Consider the following 19,988-nt stretch of genomic DNA (forward strand, 5'->3'; position numbering starts at 1 on the left):
ACACACACACACACACACACACACACACACACACACACTCACTGTGGTGAGCATTCAGTGCACCATCAGCAGGTTCTCAGTCCAGTGCCCTCTGGCCAGTCAGTGTGTTTGTTCTGGGCCGTAGACACGTGCACTCATGCTCGCACATATACAGGCTGTAAAAACGAACCACTGTCAGACTTCTATTGGTTGTGGGATTTCTGGAGTATCGTGGAATTTTGAGAGGACTAATCAAGACGGGGCAGACTGGAGAGTTGAATGAATTTTTGGGAAAAGTTGGCACATATCTACGAACTTTTCGGGGGTATACCAGAAAATGTTTTAGAGCCTGGAAATCATTAAACTGAAAAACACACAATAACAGAACAAAAGAAACAGATTATCATTTCAGTAGAAATACATTTTTATGGTCAGTGACATAATCTAACTTTGTCATACAAAAGTCATGTAGTTTGTACAGCCATGTTTGGAAATGCCAGTGGAACGTGTTAGAAATTTGCATGTTTCAGTTGTAGATGTAGGGCTGCCCCCTGATAGTCCACAATTCGAATCATTAGTCGCAGATGCCTTAGTCTACTGAGATTCCTCCAATCGAGCACTTGTTTGTTTTATTTCTCTGTCAGTCAGTGTGCATTACAGTTACAGCCAACAGAAGCTTACAAAAAAATTGAAGGAAATCATAAAAATATTTTTATGTTAGCTCGTGCACTTAAACAAGTTTCTGCTCATTTTTTATTTTCATGATTGTACACAGAGCAATGCAACAGCATCACAGGCTGTAAACTTTACAGACTGAGTCTCTACATCACCATGAACTACAAAACTAACTGTGATGGAAGAGGGTAAGGGTGATAGAAACACAGAGCAACGTGATGCGCTATCAGCCACCTTATCCAAACGCACCCACAGTGAGCAAGTGTGCTTGTTTTTGCCACTGACAGGCACAGATTGTTGTTGATGTTGATTATTGTTGGTAGTCTCTGAGAACATTATGGACGGATCACGACAGTGGGAGGCCTTATTTTCAAAAGTAGGATATGTTTCGTTTAACCAGAAACAGCTGTTTGATTGCTCTCATCAGACTCAGAAACTAAATAAAACTCACCGAAAACGTGTTGGTTCTTCTTTCCACTGTCCCAACAATCAACATTACCATCTCTGGTTTGGTCCAAATAAATCTTTAATTCACGGCACAAAAGCGTGTGTAGGACCGACGATGCCAGACAGCGAGTGCAACCTCAGGAGAGAAGCTCCACAGGTCTGCTGATTTTATAACTGGACTGTAAAAAGTATGCTAAACTATATATAAAGTATATTCTACACAACTAGATAAAATAACTGAACTACAGGAATTTCTATGATCTGAAAAAAGAAGGGCATTAAAACAAAAGTCTAAATGGTAAAACATACTCATGTAGGCTCATATTGGAATTTCGACTATTCGTATAGGACAGCCAAATCTGATTTGACTAAAGAAAATCTTACTTGGGGTCAGCCCTATTCAGTTCTATTATATATATTTTTTAGATCCATATGCACAGTTTGAGGGTTTTTTGTGTTTGTTTGTTTGTTTTTTGTAATTGCTGCATAATTGCACACAGATCAGTGCAGGATAACAGCATGCCAGACTGTAACCTTGACAAACAGACACTCAAAGTGACCTAACCACAAAATGAGCTGTGATGGAAGCAGAGAAGGGTAATAGACCGGACAGCCCGGCAGGCTAACCAGAACACACACTTTTAATTTCTTTTGGTTACTGCATTTTCAGAATGTCTTCATTGGTTTGACGTAAGCTCTGGTCATAAGATTTACATCAGGGCGAGAGACATTTAATCTGTTACTTAAAGTTCAAATAAGGAAATTGAAGTCATGGGGCTTTGAAGATACTTGTTTAGGTTAAGTATGAATTTAATTAGAGTACTTTGTCTTTGGCTGTATTCAGTAAGGATTACTTTTTTGTAAGTAATGCATGGTTTAAAAGTTTAAAAGTGTTAACATAAACTGAATCCTCAGTGCACACGATCTTGTTTAGCTCATGTCACTAACCTCTGACTGCCCTTTCCATGTGTGTGGCTTGTTTGCTGCATCCGCCTTGGGCTCATGAAGCACTCCATCTATGTCAGTTTGGCAGAGCAATAAAGGTTAAAGTGCATGGATTTTAAAGTGCCGTATTAGATAACAAGCAACTTATAGACCAGCTCTTGGACAACCTCCAAAATGCAGAGCATAACATAAGTTGACATGTGGGTGATGATGTCTGTGCCTCATGTTGTTTACCATTACAGCGCTGGTCCTTGAAATATCAACCAGTTCATATTTTTCATGACTGTTCTGCAGGATTTTTCTGTCTCTTCACAAAAACAGTTTCACTTCCTTTATCACCTTTATGGAATGAATAGAGCACTAGTGAAAAGGTCTCCAAAATGTACCTCCACGCTAATAAGCTGCTGACATATGTTCAGAATTGTATATGGTTGGAGTGCATCAGCTGAACACAAGGGTTTATTTTCAGTAACTGGGTAAAATTAATTAAGTTACAAGTTAATTATCTTGTTTTCAGTCAAGGTGTTGTGATATAAACCACTATCTCTTAATACTCTCTCAACCTCTCTTCCTTCCTAGGGATTTCTCTTTCTATATTTCCCCTTGTCTTCTTTCACATCTTTTCTCTGTCATTTCACCATACTTGAATTTCTTTTTAATTTTCTCCTCCTTCTCCCCGTCTTCTGTGTCTCTGCTCAGATCCGGTACATCTCTCAGACTCAAGGCCTGCCTGCTGAGCAGCTGCTCAACAAGGGGACCAAGACTTCTCGTTTCTTCACCAAAGAGTCAGACTCTCCCTACGCCTCCTGGAGACTAAAAGTACCTGCACACAAATAACACAAATATACACGCACATGACATGCTTGTTATGAGCAATGCCCGATTTGAGTGGGAAGCTGACATTTGAAAACACAAGAGATATTCATTGGAAATTCTAGAGAAAGTTCCTGCTGCAAGGGGGGAAAAGTATGAAGTGGCAGTACATTCCCTATAGGAAACAGCTGCATAAGCTTTTCAAAACAGGACAAAGCCAGCACACCCTGATGAAGGCTCCAGGAAATGTGAAACTCTGTTTAGACTACCTGCTGAGTGGATTCTAAATAATTTTAAATGAATGTGTGACTAATATTTATCTGTCCATGTACTTTCTAGCAAAATCCTAACAGTGTAACACTGATTTACCACATAGATTCACAGACACTCTCAGCTCGCACTACCTGTTTATATGTAATACTTTGACCTTTCATTCTTTGTCATTTAAACCTGACAAAACCAGCAGTAGCTTTCAACACACAGAAATGTGTTTATACAGAAATCTCAACATTCTGCACCTACATGCTGTAGATCTTTTTAATTTTAATATTTTCTCTTCCCCCAGACAACAGAAGAGCATGAGAAAGAGACGGGACTTAAATCCAAAGAGGCCAGAAAGTATATCTTCAGCTGCCTGGATGACATAGCACACGTGAGTCCAACCAGACAAAATGACTTTAATCACATACAAACCAAAGAAGAAATGTGATATCTAGAGGTGTAAGAAAGACAGTTTCGGGTTTGGACACATGACATTGTGTTGACTTTAAATGTGTTGGAACTTCAAGATCACATCTCTAAACATAGTGAACCAAGTTGTGTTCAGGGCTGGGCAATATGGCATGTAAATAAGATTTCTATTCTTAGGCTGTGCTATGATATGAGATATATGTTGTGATATATATCTCAATATATACATTTTCTCTAAAATAGCATTCCAGAAATTCTCAAATTGTGACGATCTCATAGAATGTGGGCAATGCTGTCAAATATCACAATTATATCACAAAATTTTAGGGATGACTTTGGTGCTTTCACAAAATATTAACACAGTGGGATTTTTGATAGGCCAAGTAATTATCAGTAATGTGGATATAATGACTGAGTGGGTACAAGCAAATAAAAGAACAGCTAGAACAGTTTGATACGTTCAGAAAATTACATCACATTACTGTAATGCAGCCTTTAAAACCAGGAAAAGACAACACATATTCCATGACATGATATCTAGTCTCATATGACAATATTGATTTCACTATATTGCCCTGGCCTAGTTATGATGCTGTAAAACCACAATATCACTTCATTGGTTCAATTACTCCTGTTTTTCTTTATGAACTGTGACATCAACTGTGTGGTTCTCAGATGCAGTGTTTTCTTTGCCTCCCATTTTTTCAGGTGAACCTGGTGCTGAGTCCTGATAACAGTGACATGCAGGCAGAGAAGACCGACAGGAGGGAGTTTGTTTCTCTGCTGAAGAGCATGCTCTTGATCACCGCTGAAGACAGGACTGTTCCCTCCAGCGTCCTCAATCACCCCTTCCTTACTATGACTCATCTGCTGGACTACCCACACAGTAACCAGTAAGGCTGCTACAACTGCCATTGACACACACAGTGTGTTGGCTTGCACACTCTTGCTTGTTTTGTTTTTCTTCTCTGTAGTATAGAGCAGCATGCAAAGAGGCATAACTGGTATAAACGTGTTATTGATGAATGTACTATGAACTCAAGTCATAAAATGTTTCTCCAAATCCACTACAATGCTTCTCATTCCCTCCAGTGTGCAGTCATCTTTCCGCATCATGGACATGTGCCACAGTCGGCCCACCAATGCAGTTTTTGACGCTCTGAATCAGAACACCATTCATTTCTCAAGACCTCCCGTAGCCCCCACTGCCTCCTCTGGCCTCCCTCTGGGCTACAGCAACTTGCCAGTCCACACTCAGGTGAGAAACTGTAGCCATGTATGTATATGCTCCAAGCAACTTTTGGTTTATCTCAATATTATATTTTTTAATTTCATCTGTAATGAATTATATTGGCATGATGAAGATCTTGATTTACAAACACCACAGTCAGTTCTTTTTTAACCATGGCTGTGGCTACATTATTTAATTTGAAAATTAAACCTCTACACATAGTTTCTCAGTTACATCTCATTTTTTTTCCCAGACAGAACATAAATAAATGCCCATAAATCTCTCTAATCTTTGGTTATGTAATGTTTCTCTGTGTTGTACTTTTGACCCAATGTTGCCCTCTGCAGGGTAGAAAGTGCTATAACATCATCTCAGTATTTTGGTCATTCACTTCATTTCCTCTAAATCAATTTTCTTAATATTCTTTTCACATTTTCCCTTTCTCCTTTACATTCTCTTCTCTGCCTGCTATGCCATCTCCGTTTCTTTCTCTGCCACTCTTTTTCCATCCTCTTTTTTAAAGCAGACTATAACCCAGTCAGCTCCCTCAGTGTTGCATCCTGGCATAGCTCTAGCAAGTGGTAATGGTCAGTTTGGGTGCAGTGACTCGTTTCCACCTGCCCTTCTTCTTTGTCCTCCCACAATGCAAGGTATGTAGGCTGCTTTTTTTGTCATTAAATTTTAATGCAAATATTTCAAATTTCAAATGATGTGATGTGTTAAATGGATAGTTCTTTTAGTCCTTTTTGATGTATGGTTGTATGAGGTATTAATCAATAGTCAGTGTATTACAGCAGATGGAGGTCAGACAGCCTTTTCTAACAGCAAACCACCATTATTTAAGCCAAATAATGGTCTCTCTCCAAAGTAACCAGACTGCACAGTTGTTTATTAAATTATAGTATGTAAATAAGTAACCGTACCTTGCAGAACATGGGTTGCTGGTTTACGCCTCAGTCAGTTAGTTTGTCTTATTGTGTGGCTTTGTTGAATCCAAATATCCTTTTAATATACTGAAGATGCACAATGAGCCAAAGTAACTGATGGCGGCATCAGTATACCAGCACCTGGTGTTCTGTGAGGGAAAATTACTGAGGGAGTCTGGTAGCTTCTGGGGGAGTGATACTTGGCTTACATAACAGCAGTTTCCCACCAGAAAGGACTTTCTGGCAGCAAGTTAAAGTGGTGAAAATACACTAAATGCCGCATACACTTAAACTGATATTGATATTCTTTGGTGAACCTTGTTTTTGAAGTGGCTGAAATACTTCTTGGTAGGTGAATAAATAACAGGTGGGTTTTCTTACGCTTTTTTCTTAAAGGTAACCTTAACCAACCAGCAGGGTATTCTGTTCCCATGGTAACTCAGGCCCCTCCCATACAGCCCTTACCAGTGAGGCCTGGTGTAATTGCACAGGTAAGACATGACCCAAACCTGAATTCTACATAGGTGTGTAGATTATGTGTTTTCTTAGTCTTTGAGACCACTTTTCTGTACTCCCCAACATAACCTTTGACCCCACCATCGTTCCTCAGGGTAGTCTGAGGAAGTGAATACAGATTTTGACTAGATGATTGCATAACATCCTTGATTTTCCTGTTCTGTCCCTGCAGCAGGCATGGTCTAGCCGGGGGCAGCAGCTCCTGGTCCCAGCAGCCTGGCAGCAGATGACTCCAGTGGGTCCTCCTCCCTCTCACCCCCCACCACCACCCCCGTCCTCTCTTACCAATGATACCACAGCCGGACCACAAAGGATCGGCGACTGGGGGTGAGTCACACTACTCTGAGTCACCCAAACTCAAAGTCTGGGAAATTCCCTGTTTTAAGACTTACCCTCGTCAAAAATTTTGCTGCATTCAATGTGTGGACATGCAGTAAAGTAACAAGATTACTGTCAGCTTTCTGTTGTAACATAATTTCTGAAATGCAATGCAGTTTGCATTATGTTTCTCTTGCACCTCTCTTTAGTTTTTTTCCTTTGTGACCTTTTAATAGGAAAGTGCGTCCTCACAGCAGTCACTACAGTTCAGTGATGCAGCAGCCTCTCCTGACTAATCAGATGTCAGCCCTTTCTGCCCATCAGCCAATCAACATTGGCATAGCTCATGTTGTGTGGCCCCAGCCAGCCAATAAAAGGAACAGACACAGTCATAACAGGTGAAACTCTGCTCCTTAGTCATGCCTTTGAAGTTAACCCACTTTGCCATTTTATTTCTAGCTAACATATTATCAACTGCTCTGTTATAAGGAACCTGTCCCACCTCAGCAACATCCACATATCAGCATGTCGGACACCCAAGATGGCCGACGTTGTTGGACAGGCAGTGGCACGAAGGGAACAGCCTCAGAGCGAGGTGCCTCTGGTGGAACCCAGGCAAGTGGAAGTTCAGAACACAGATGAAGAGGAAGACGATGTAGAGGAGGAAGTGAGCTGCTTTAAAGAGGTAGTACCAAATGGTAACAGCCAGCTGGACCTGTCCAGTCAGCAACAGCGAGATGTGGCTGTTCTGATGGGCGACACACCAAGCCCCGCTCCCAGTGTTATCAGCATCCACAGTGAACTCACCGATGGAGAGGATGAGGGGGACGATGAAGACCCTCAGAGGTGCCATTTGAGCGAGTGAGTAATATCAAAGATAATAGACATGGGATTATCAAAATCAACCTGTTTGTTCAAATCCTTACAAAGACGTGCAGAAGAACTCGGAAAGCAATGACCTTCACCTGCTCTAACAGTGTTTGTTTTCAGTAGCTGAATGTGCCTCTGTAACAGTGTCTGCTTACCATTGTAAATCAAATGAGGTTTGTGCCTCACTAATGCTAACCTGCTTTTTTCTGTCCTTAGGTGTAAGGAAGAGTGCGTGTGTGAGGCGTGCAGAAACACCAGCGTGTCCATGGAGAGAGTGTGTTCCCTGAGCAGCCCCGACAGCAGCCTCAGCACCAGTTCTTTTGCCTCCAACTCACTCCAGTCCAGTCCCTCTGTCTCACCATGCAAGAGACCCAACAGGTGCGGATGTGTGTCCTTACCCTTTGGGCAAGAAACAGAAATGTTTTACTTGCCTAACAGCCCAAATTTACCTGTCAGAAATGGAAAATATAGGCCTATTAAAAGAAGAAAAATCAACTTTAGACATTTGTATTATATTATACTTAAAATGCTTTTCCATTAGTAAAGTTTCAAATGTAGAACTTTAACTTGTAGTTGAGTATTCACAGTCGGTTTAGTATTATTCCTTTTGCTGAAGTATGGATGTAAATATTCTGCTTCTGGTTAGCACACCCATAAGCTAATTGCACCTGTGTGACTGGCTCGAGCCTTCATTTCTAGGGAAAGTTGCGTTGTCGGTAAATTGTGTATGCATGTGGGTGTGTGGGAGTCTAGTGGCTTTGTTGTTAAAGTGAGTTTTTCCCAGTGTGTGAAGGGTGGTTACGTTACTTTGGTCATAGAATATGTAGATAAGCTCAGGTTTCACTATAATAGTTACTGAAAGTCTCTGTGTAGCTACCACAGAAAAGAGATATAAAAGTCCCTGCTGCGTAGTGTTACCGGTGTCATCTTGTACTCTTCACAACAGAGTTAGTCTAGACTATGGAAAGCTATTTAGCAGCTATGAGTCAGGCTAAAAACAATTGAAATATAAAATCTCTGCGGCTGGAAACCTTTTCTCCTGATGACTAGCAATGACTTGTAGCTGCTAACTAGCTACCTTTAAGCGTAAGTGGAATGGACACCTTCGCATGGCGACTTATAAAATCCTAAAGCAGTGGTGGTAATAAATGTAACGGTATGTAACAGAAACACTGGAGGAACAATGTAAGCCAAAAACAAGACGGTCACTCATTATTCCATTATGCAGCTCATTGGGGATCAGAGCTGCCACAGTCAGACACCGGAAAATAGATGAATGCATCACAGTGGTTTTCACTTCCCTAGTGTGACAGTTCCATGAGGCATTCCACTTACCCAAACACAGAGCTTACTCGCCCCAGGCAAGCGTTAATGTGGACCCCTGCCAACTATTTAAGGAAGTAATGTTCCACAAAGGGAAATACACTCTTCCAGTTCCAGTATCATAATGTGTTATTTCTCCTCTCTGCTCAGCATGTCCGAGGACGACGGCCACGAGAGCGGCTGTGACACAGTGGAAGGCTCCCCCACATCCGACACATCAACCTCCCCGCATGGTAACAGTACCTACCGTTACCTTGACAACAGTAACCACAACAACCGCCCACCTTTGGCTGCAATGGTAGCGCCACTGCCTTCCCCTGCAGTACCGGGCAAGAGTCCCCGTGGCATAAGGACCATGGTGGTTCCACCAATGAGAGTGCAGAACAACAACACTCAAGGGACAGAGGAGCGTGTTCAGAGAACGGGTCAGTGGAAATGTCTCTTTCTGACAGAGAAGAAACATTTTAGTCCGTGTGTTCATATACTTCATGATTTCTTTTGTTTATACATTTGATGGATATCATGGGTGAGAAGTGGAGCTGCTACAATTAGTCGATTAATTGATTAGTCGATTGAAAGAAAATTAGTTATCAACTATGTTTTTCAAGTAAAAACGTCAAAACACATGCTGGTTCCCGCTTCTTAAATGTGAAGAATTGCTTCTTTTCTTTCTCATTATGATAGTAAATTAAGAGGAAAATAGAGTCTTTGGGTTGGACTGTTGGTTGGACAAAAGAAGCAATTTAAAAATGTCACATGGTGCTCTGGGAAACTGTGATGAGCATTTTTCAAGGCTTCTTTTGACATTTCATGGACTAATCAATTAATATCTTAAACATCAATTAATAGCTTAAATTTAGATATAATCTGCAGTTTACTTGATAATCAAAATTGTTAGTTGCAGCCCTAGTGAAAAGTGGAAAAACGAGTGGTAGGTTTTAACCATTTTTCCCCATAACAAGCTGTGAGACACTGATGCTTATGAAAATATTGTTGTGTACTAACATCCAGAAAAGTTTTTTTTCCATAATGTCTGTCATCTTGCGACCAGTCATGTGGTCTGTCACCTGTGCTTTGGCGGTGTCTGCTTTGCAGGTCATATGGAAGCAGTAGGGGCTTACCACCCCCTTGTGGGTCATAGAGGCTTTAACAGGTGATCAAGAGACACCAGTGGAGAACTGGCCACATTTTATCAGTACCTCAAAGATGCATCCATAGGAGGCAATGCTAACATTGCCAGTAGCTCTTTTATGGCTTTCCCTCCATCAAAATAGCAGTTTTCTTGAAGGAAACAAGATGCTGTGTTTGTTCCTCAGCTACTACACATGCACACTTAGATAGGGACATGAACACTGTCTTTTACATGCATGCATCATTTGAAATTTGTCAACATCTAGTGTACACTTCAGTGAACCTGATATCCTGAGGCAAAGCAAGTTTCATTAATTTGGGTGCTGTGCAGAAAGAGTGAAATGATGGAAGCTCTCCTCATCTGAGCAGTCACTTTGGCTCATGGTGGAGGTTTTTTCCCTGTTAATCCCTTAAGTAACTCACTAACCCTTCAAAAGAATATCTTAACTGCAGCTTAAGTATCTAAAACAAATCCCTCCTTGTTTGACAACACCAATTTATGCCTGCCTCAGTGATCCACAATTTATTTTACACTAGAGGAAGAGGGAAAGCACGGCAGATGTATTTTTTTGAACAGGAGTCTGTTGGATCCTAATAGTGGAGGGAAAGGTGGATGCATTTCTTTTGGTATTGAGTCATAGGCCATGTTTTCTCTGCTGGTTCTTGTCATTTGACAAAAGTTGGTCCAAGGCTCTGATCTGATATTGATTTCATAGTTGTATCCTCCCCAGATGTTAATTTTTATTACTGGTGAGGTGACTTTAAAACAGATACAGACCAGAGTCCAAGGATCAACTTTGCTCCTCAGGTGCCTTTTCTGAGTGCCAACAATCTTTTTCTTTCCCTTTCCCCAACTTGAAGGATTTTATTGTCGTTTTTTATGGTGCTGTGTTTTATGAGAAGATTCCCAGCTGTTAAAAAGAGAAAGACGTGTTTGATGATTCTTTAATAGCAGCAGAAATTACAGTTACTCTTCGGCCATAAAATGCAAAATTTTTATTCCTCAGACATTTCATCTGAAGCAGGTAATTTTCTCATCCTCACCGGGGTCACAGCCCTGCTATGATATAAAACCTCTTCCGCACCGACTGTAATGCAGAGGGAGTGGCGTGCTTCTGCACTATCAAGTAGTGCTTCTCTTTGGCCAGCTTGTAGGTGATCCAGTACAAGTCTCTACAATGAGTAGAACATGTCAACACCTCAACATGTCCATCACTGTATTTGTCTCTGTCAGAAAAAGTGCTGGCAGGGCACAGGGGAGCGCTGGGATGAAGCGTGAGAAAGTGCAGTTTGCTTTTTATTGTTTCTACTTAACTCTATGCTAGCAGAGGGTTGACTAATACTTACAACAAGCTTATGATGTGTAGGGTGATGAAAGTAGACTTGAGACTCACCAGTAACATTCAGTGTTAGGCTAATCTGCTCCCACAAATGGGCTTTTCAGTTTCTTTCTGACATATCATCAAGCTCAGAACATGGCCAAAGCAAGCTTCTCCTCCATTTTTTTTATTTACCGGGTTCACCTATCCTGCCATATTAATGTGTGATTGGTTGCCTGAAAATGAGTGACACTGAAGACATGAGCACCTTTTTAAAGTTCAGAGATTTTCAACTAAAAGCACTCAAAAAGATGCTGGCTGCAGTGGTTTTTCTCACAGCATACACACACTCTTCATTCGGAACAACTGAAAAAGGTTGCTATATAAAAACGCGATATGGACACTACCCCTTAGATTATACCTGTGAAGTTTAAATAATCCTTTGGCTGTTCTTAAAATAAGCAAGTTGTTCTTGTTCCGTTGCAGATGCTGCTGTGTCTTAATAATTAGCTTGTTATTCTGTTTTCAGATGTTGTTGTCCCTTCAGTTTTGCCTGCTTTTGCTGTGAATGTAAATTTTTGTTTGTGAAAATCTTTCTTCTGCACAGCCCTCCTAGAAATGTTGTGCCGCTACATTGATTGTCTTTAATCAGCACTCGGGAGAACAATTTGGCGTCTTTGCTAAATTCTTCCCAATACATTTTACATTTCTCCAGTGTCTACAAATATTTTGTTTTTGATAGTGTGTTCAGACATTTTCAGACTTTTGGGACCAACATGGACCAGATGCATCATGCTGCTCTGAAGCCTGTATGTTTAGCCTTTTTCTAGCTTGTAAAGTTACTCTTGATACATATGAGGACTCTGTTCTTGTCCTGTAAAAAAAATCATTTTGTAATAGTTCATCTCATAGGTCGCCACAGCCACACAAATGTTGTTTCAACAATGTGAAGTGCTCCACATGGGTTTTATTAATGTAACTGCTCCTTAAGTAACATATTAGTAAATGCAGTGAGGGGTAATGCTGTTCAAAACTTTGGTGGTGACAAATATATACAAACCTGAATTCAGGTTTTACCTGGGAATGTATGCGTTTGATATCTGGATAGATTTTCTCTCTGTATGCATGCTTGTTTGTTGTTTGAAGTCTTTGTTGTTGGTCTGCTTCACTGTCTTCAGTCTTGCAGGTCCTACGGACTAAAACTGCCATCTGTTTTTACAGTATATAAGTCCTTGTTTGACTCACTTCTGTCTTCTCTCTGGCCTAGTCTCAGAATCCTGGTCCCGGTCCAAAGGGCGCTGCAGCCTCGTAGGACAACACAGCACTCCCTCCTCCGTCCCCCTCCTCCCATCCGCCCCTCTCCTGTCCCGGCAGCAAAAGGTGACTGGGCAGCAGCAGCATCATCTGGGCTTTGGACAGGTCAGTTCACTTCCCTTCCTTTCTCTTTATAGTATATGGAGTATTATGCAGGAGCTGAACACTTCAGAATATAGCGGTGAATATAAATAGGAGAGTGTGACATTTTTTGTCAGAGCTGTGGTCATATGACAGGAAGATGAAACTGATCCCTCAAATAATTCAGAAGAAATTAAGCAAGTTTTATTTTTTGAAATACTGATGTTTTGAAAAAATGATGGGGCCTGTGTTGCTTTGTGGAATAAGATTAGGTATTTTAATGAGCTTGCAAAGTGTGGGTAGCAAGAAACAGTATTTGTACAAAGATCCTCTGAAAAGTTAAAACCCAGTGGCTACATTGTGGAAGCTAATGGAAACAGACAGATGTGAAAATCACAAATGTGTTCTGACACTTTGTTAGTAAAGCAGTTTGTGAAGACCTACCTTCAGAGATAAATGCCTCTGAAGCTCATAACATACGCTTTAACATGTTACATCTTGTTTGTTTGATTTGAATAAACAAGTTGTGGTTATACAGGAGGCTTTAGAGCTTTAGAGGTGCGGGTAGGTAGATTATATCATTGGGCAGAGCCAGGCTAGCAGCCTCCCCCTCCTGCAGTTCATTTCAGTCGGCAGAAAAACTACGAAAAGTATTTTCTTTAGCCCACAATGATGCAAAAATGCACTGCTGATGATCATCTTACCTGCATATGACTTCAGTAATGAAATAATTGTTGATAATAAAAAAAAATTAATCAATAGATTAATCAAAAAATAATTGATAAAAAATAATTTGTAAGGTGCAGCCCTAATAGAGTCTCTAAGTTGTGCCTAAATTCAGAGAAAAAATGAATGGTTGTCTGTGGTGAGACACGAATTATAGGAATTATATTTGTTGTTTATCAACTTAAAACATAATTTTACAAGTCAAGAAAATCTCAGTTTGTGTTATGTTTGCCTTAGTTTAGCTTTAATTTGACAAAAGATAATGTGTGTGATTCATGGCACAAATTTATCAGGATTTAAAAAATAATTTGTCTTTAGCCATTGACTAGAGTTGATATTTTTTCTGGAATAAGGTCCCATGGTGGTCCACTGGAGGGGACGTGATTTTGGCACTCTGTTGTATTGTTTTTAAGCACATGGTGTTGGGGAAAAAAAAATCAACAATTTTGAGAGCCACAGCCAGAATCGTCCGGTGGGTCAATGGGCTGTTATATTTTCTATTTTACATGTACAGTGTGAGCTCATAAATCAGGAGCTTTGGCTTTGCATCGTAGATGGTTTACTCATACAGTAGGAGCTGGAATAGCTTTTGTAAATTGGAGTGTATGCCCAGCATTACTCTCAAAAATAAAGCGAATGAACGGATTTTCCAAAATGTCCAAGCATTCTTCTAATACAGTCTGTAGAAGCTGTGTGTGAACACTGTCTCTTGTGTCTCTCAGGTGCAGCCGTACGGTTCAAACCACAGCAACAAAGAGTGGAACGGCAACTATGGGCCTCTGCGACCGCACGCCTACATCCCCCCTACTGTCCACACACACACTTTCACACACCTGCCGCACAGCAGCCCCACGCACACTTCTGCTGCCCCGCACACACACAGCCAAGGCCTGCCCACACACACCTTGCTGTCCTACCCTCCCAATGGCCCCCTCCCCGCCGCTCACCACCCCCACCCCATCCTGCCCTCTCGCCCTCCCCCTCCCCCTCTCCTCCAGCACAGCTACAGTCTCTCCCACCCGCAGGGAGGCGCTATAGTTCACCAGGTGACCCTTGGTATCGGCACCCACCCCCACCACCCTGGACACCCCGCTCCCCACCCACACAGGCTCCTCCCTTCCCCGACCATCCACCCACATCACCAGCCCGGCTATGCCCACCACCCCCACCAGTTCAAGCCTCCCTTTCCCCCTCCTCACCCTTACATGGCCTCCCCGGCCGCCTATACCGGCTTCCCTCTGAGCCCCACCAAGCTCAGCCACCACCCCCAGTTCTCCTACATCTGAGGAGCCGCACGGGGCCACATCAGTACCTTCTGGTGAGGAAGGCCAACGGCAAATGGACTGGGGCTGCGACCTGGGCAGGTAGAGCTAGCAGCAGAGCACAAAACGGACACTTGTGATGATGAAGATGAGGAAGAGGAAAATGTGAGAGGGAATTGCGAGAGAAAAAAAAAACAATGTAGAAGATGATGTTTTCCGGTGACACGCGGCCTCTGCAATCTGGAGGTTCACATCAAAAGTCACCGATCAAGTTTGTCAGAGCGACTTCGGCTCTGAAAGACCTCCTGCGCATTGTCATTGTTGCTCCTATCGTTTGTTGTTTGAGAAGTGTTCGATCTAATTAGAGGCTGGAAATCATTTGTCGTCTTTGCTGTCAGGGTGCTCAGCCTCCCCTTCCTTCCCTTTATCTTTGTTGCCTTGTAGCACATGTTAGCCGGTCAGATCTGTTTGTTAAGCCATCCCAGTCTGTATTAATCAGGATCGAACGCTCCTGTCTTTGTTTGAGGCAGACTTTACTGCTGCCACCTCCTAGTGCCTTAAAACCAGAGTCTACGATGTTACTTCAGGAGCTTATAGATTGTAAATTTCAATGGGCTTGCAGCACTTAACCTTCAGACTCTGAATTCGATGGGCTTATTGGATAGACGCGAGGATTAACGCTTGTGGTTATGTTATAATGTTGGACTTCAGTTTGCTTTCTAACTCAGAGTATGGATTTACTTTAGCTAGAGGCTGCACATTTAGGGCTTTGACTGAATGAGCTTTTTATGTACATAAAGAGTGATTTGATATTTTGAGAATCGATTTCTATTCACTATAGTACTTAATTCATAACAGTATTGTCACTGTTTACTGTAACTGCAATACAATCTAGAAAGCCTCTGGGTTGCTGTGTTTTTATTATTTTTGCATTTAGGCTAGACTTGCATTAATGCATTTTGTGTTTTAGTTTTTGGGAGTGGCATAGACTAAAAAGAAAAAAATGTTTCATGTTTTTACTTCTAAATGCTTCTCAGTGTTTGAAATAACCTATGAACTTACAGTACCATTGCTGGGCTATTGAGTGTTAGAGGTGTATCGATAATTGTTTCAATTATTCGTGTGCGACGAACCTTTTTGTCCATGTATTGAAGCCTGTTTCTCAGTTTTGATACATTCCTTCAGGGTGGATGCATAGCCTTGATTTTGTTTTGGTTGTGTTTGATTTCCAGTGTGTAGTAGAGCTGCGTCTTGACCTGTCATATCAGCTGGTATTTTACTCCAATCAGCACCAAAGACTGTTCATTAATCATTTCTGAAGCATGGTCGATACTATTTCTCCTTTCACCTCCAGCATACTGTTGCAGTTATCAACATTGGAATATATTGTGAGATCTCTATTTTAAAAATGAGGTTGAGGTTTTATTTTTCTGAGCTATGTTTGGCAAATTGTATTTCGAATGTATAGATAATAAGCTGCTATGTACTGATTATCTGCCACTTCGTAGCTGTGAATTTAGAGGATTAATCTCATTCTAGCCTGCATTCTCTCTTTTGTATTGTAGTTCTGACGACTAGATACAATAGAAGTGGGTTTTATTTTAAAGTATATTGAATGCTATTCCTATATGCTAGTGCCTCTGTATATTAGCTTTGTTATTTTGAAGTGATTGTAAACTGCTGTAATGGAAGTTATCAGTTTTTTTTTAATTCTGTTGCTTTTATGGTGTGTGTGTGCGTGTTTTTTTTTTTTTTTTTGTGCGTGTGAATTTAGCATCAGTATTTCAAACGTAGGCTGGGTTCACTCTTGGATTCCGTAACCGGTGTGTTGTTGATGTATTATCGTTTTTTCGTGTTTTCTTCTAATGACATGGCTTTTTATTTCCGTTAATGGACTGTATTCGCAACTCTTCGTACTGTACAACTAGTGCCTTTCTCCAAACAAGTGGCTGACAGATCGTCTTGCATTGATATCAAAGCAGTCTGAAAAATTGTAGACTAGTTCCTTCTAAGGTGATCAGTTCCTATTTTCACATCACGAAACCCCAAAGTTGTTTGTTTGTTAGACTAAGATGAATTCTGAAAACAATGCTTATTTTTTTTACAGAATCCTAAGAAAGTACAAGTCAGGGAATGTTTTATTGCGCTCACCTAGAACACCGTGCAGTACTCAAAAACATAGGGCCTGAATATACACAAATGCAAAGCTTTATTCTCACACCGTGAATGTATTAGTGGAACTCGAGACTGTTTTCAGTTTGCAAATGAGTTAGTTGTTGCATTTCTGACGGCTACACAGCGTTTTCTCTCATTTTGTGATTGGGATGTTGATAGCTCCTGTATGCAGCTATTACCATAGGTTGATATCATCATGTGTTCCAGTCAGGGGTTCTTTCAAAATGCTTTATCCATCAATCATACTCAAAGTTTAGGTCCAAAGCTGTCCCATCCTTATCTATGGAAGAATATTGCTGCCACTGTGACAGAAATATCTGCTCAGTTTCTAGTTATGAGAAACTTTGCTTGTTTTTACAAGAACCTACAAGAAATATTGTCAGTATTGATAAACCTACAGATATTTTCATGATTAAATAATGCTCACCACAGTTGCCCAGAGCCCAAAGAGTTCTTCAGATGGCTTCTTTTAGTCCAAAACCCAAAGACTCTTCATTTACTGTTGTAAATGACAAAGGATAAAAAGCAGCAAATCCATAGATTTCAGAAGCTTGAAGCAGCAAATGTTGAAAAAATTTTGAAAAAATGACAATCGAGTATCAAAATTGTTGGCAACTAATTTTCTTTCAATTGACTTACTGTTGCAGCTTCAAAATGTTTCTTGTAAAAGAAAAAAAAATGAATAATTTGTCTATTAATGACAAGAAAATCTGTCAAAACAAAAATTTGTTCTGATGTGAAAACCAGGAAAATTTGTTGCTGGAACAAGAAGCCTGATATCTTTGTCACGGTGGCAGCAGTACACTGCCGTTCTCACCTACTTAATGTATTACGTTGTAATGGTTTTGCTATGTTGCTTGTAAAGGGTGTATTTTGTGTACTCGTCTAATATGCTACTGTGTTGACGATCCTTAGACAAACGAGAGGATGCACTGTTGAGCTCGGAGTGCAGCGTATTGCAGTGCAGAATTATGACCGATAGTTGCGTGTCACGGCACAGTAATCTGTACTTTACTTCAAGGAAACTGTTCTGTTTTTCCACCCCGTGGTGTGTGCAGCCTCTCTTGTCGATTCCCCGTACGTCTCTTGTATTCTTTGTGTCAGCTCAGCACCTGTGATGAGATGAACACAAGTCCCACTTCAGTGATGTCCTGCCCTGTAATCCCCCCCACCACTTTGGGTTGATTGAGTAGGAGGAGGACGATGGATAATCCTTCCTCCCTGCAGCCTTGTGCTGACAGTTATATCATCAGTGTCACCGGTGGGTCGCACAGACCTCAGATCCAAAGCTCAACAAGCACATGGAGCCCAGCAGCCTTAAGAAACGGAGCAGGCCTGGGGACTGTTTTAACACTTTTAAATTATTAAGGGAAAATTGAGCAAACATGAATCACGTTTTATAAAATGGCAATAAACAAGGATTGGGTCCAGCTTGTGTTCATCAATATTTCACAGATCAAGCTGTAGGTTTTGGTCCCTGTAGGCCTGCTTTTACTGGGATCTCACATGAAAAAACTCAACAAGCATGGGTCTGAACATCTCATTTAGGTACTGGGCTGAAAAATAAATAAATTTGACTCCGAAGACACATTTTAGATTTTGTACCACAACTATCTAATTATTTGGTTGACATTTATTGTATTTAGACACAAATATGTAGACATGATTGCTAAATTGAAACTGTTACTGTTCTAAATATGTGTAGATCTGTGTGGCTTTATGATTTTATTTTATTTTATTTTTTTCCTAAATGCTACACTAGTTTGACATGTAGCAACTGCACTGTGCAATATTCAACAATATGAGGACTGGGAAAATGATTATTGTTTGGATGTAATAATGTGTGTCTTACCAGTTTGCGGTCGTTTTCTTTTCCCCCCTCTAGTTCTCAGTGAGTTTCAATGTGACCAAGCCTTATGTACTTTGTCACAAAAAGCGGGTTCCTTCTTGGTGACTCTTATTGGTGAGTGTCAAATTATGAATTGATTGTGTACTATGTCAAGATTCACTTTGAATTAAAAAAAAAAGATCTTTTGCTTCAGTCACTGTTGTCTTTATTGATCGATTTTCATTGTTCGTTGGATTTTCAACCAACAAGCATTTACATGTATGTTGGTTTATATTAATGACAGAAATTTGAGGAAGGTTTCTCTCTGTAGCTGTTAACTTAGTAAGTTTATAGAGTTGTGGTCAGGTTGTGAGCTGCAGCTCTCACACTAATGATAATAAGTAGACATACCTGAGCTGCCTTCAGTTAAATGCTGTGAGCTGAACAAGCAGCAGCAAGCAATCCAACAGTGCTCTGCTGTGGGTTTGGCCGCTCAGGCTGCATATTGGTTATCCTACCTTCATTTTTTGTTAACCATTTAAAGTCCAACACATGAAATAATTGCCAGAAAATCTCATTTTAATTGGACCATTTGACAAAATGAAAAAAAAAATCACTGATCGGAATAGTTTTTATTGCAGAAACAAAAACAAATATTCTTCATTTTGTTTGGAAAATCTGGCACATTTCGCTTGGTTTTGGTTCTGTTTTTTTTTTTTTTTTTTTTGACGAGGAACCCTTTTTTATTTTGCCTTGTGATCAGCAAAAACAGTCTAATCAATATAAATCTGGTGGTTAACAGTGGTTAACACTGCTGCCTCACAACAAGAAGGTCCTGAGTTCGATTCCCCCAGCTTAGCTGGGGCGCTGCGGCCGCACCTTTCTGCGCAGAGTTGGCATGTTCTCCTTGTGTCCGCGTGTGTTCTCTCTGGGTTCTCCGGCTTCCTCCCGCAGTCCAATGACATGCAGCATAATAGGTTAATTGGTGACTCTAAATTGCCCGTAGGTGTGAGTGTGAGTGGTTGTTTCTCTCTGTGCACCCCGCCTCTCACTCAGTGTCAGCTGGGATAGGCTCCAGCCCCCCCATGACCCTTCAAGGATAAGTGGTTACAGACAATGAATGAACGAACATCCAGTTATGAGATAATTGGTCAGTGTATATGTGAAAAAGTGTTGGGAGTAAATTGCAACCTTAACAGACTCTGCAACATTATTTGAACAATTCTTTTTTTTCCATAATGCTTAATAATCTAAGTCTGTCAGTGGCAAAAACAAGCTCTTTTAGTGGACGTACTGATTACATTACAGGCCATTTTGTGGCTGCTGGCTGCAGCGGTCTCATTCACTGGACCCGTTTCAGACATTGTTGTCCCCATGAGTCACTTGGACACAAAAACATGGGAAAAAGAGCAAACTGTT

At 40.9% G+C, this 19,988-nt stretch overlaps 1 protein-coding gene across 1 annotated transcript in view; it reads left to right on the forward strand.

Moving 5' to 3' along the window:
• Positions 1-18,782, forward strand: part of hipk3a (homeodomain interacting protein kinase 3a) — a 39,796-nt gene extending 21,014 nt beyond the window's left edge. The window contains exons 6-18 of the mRNA XM_084735144.1: positions 2,746-2,865; positions 3,425-3,511; positions 4,258-4,442; positions 4,642-4,807; positions 5,307-5,430; positions 6,103-6,197; positions 6,395-6,549; positions 6,777-6,938; positions 7,030-7,401; positions 7,627-7,788; positions 8,884-9,158; positions 12,451-12,602; positions 14,027-18,782. Of these exons, the coding sequence (XP_084591270.1) occupies positions 2,746-2,865; positions 3,425-3,511; positions 4,258-4,442; positions 4,642-4,807; positions 5,307-5,430; positions 6,103-6,197; positions 6,395-6,549; positions 6,777-6,938; positions 7,030-7,401; positions 7,627-7,788; positions 8,884-9,158; positions 12,451-12,602; positions 14,027-14,590 (2,619 nt within the window). The 3' untranslated portion in view covers positions 14,591-18,782. The remainder of the gene's footprint in view (positions 1-2,745; positions 2,866-3,424; positions 3,512-4,257; positions 4,443-4,641; positions 4,808-5,306; positions 5,431-6,102; positions 6,198-6,394; positions 6,550-6,776; positions 6,939-7,029; positions 7,402-7,626; positions 7,789-8,883; positions 9,159-12,450; positions 12,603-14,026) is intronic.
• The last annotated feature ends 1,206 nt before the right edge of the window (positions 18,783-19,988 follow it).

The sequence above is a fragment of the Lutjanus erythropterus genome, chromosome 13 (assembly GCF_056507025.1).
Source record: "Lutjanus erythropterus isolate fLutEry1 chromosome 13, fLutEry1.hap2, whole genome shotgun sequence".
NCBI lineage: Eukaryota > Metazoa > Chordata > Actinopteri > Lutjaniformes > Lutjanidae > Lutjanus > Lutjanus erythropterus.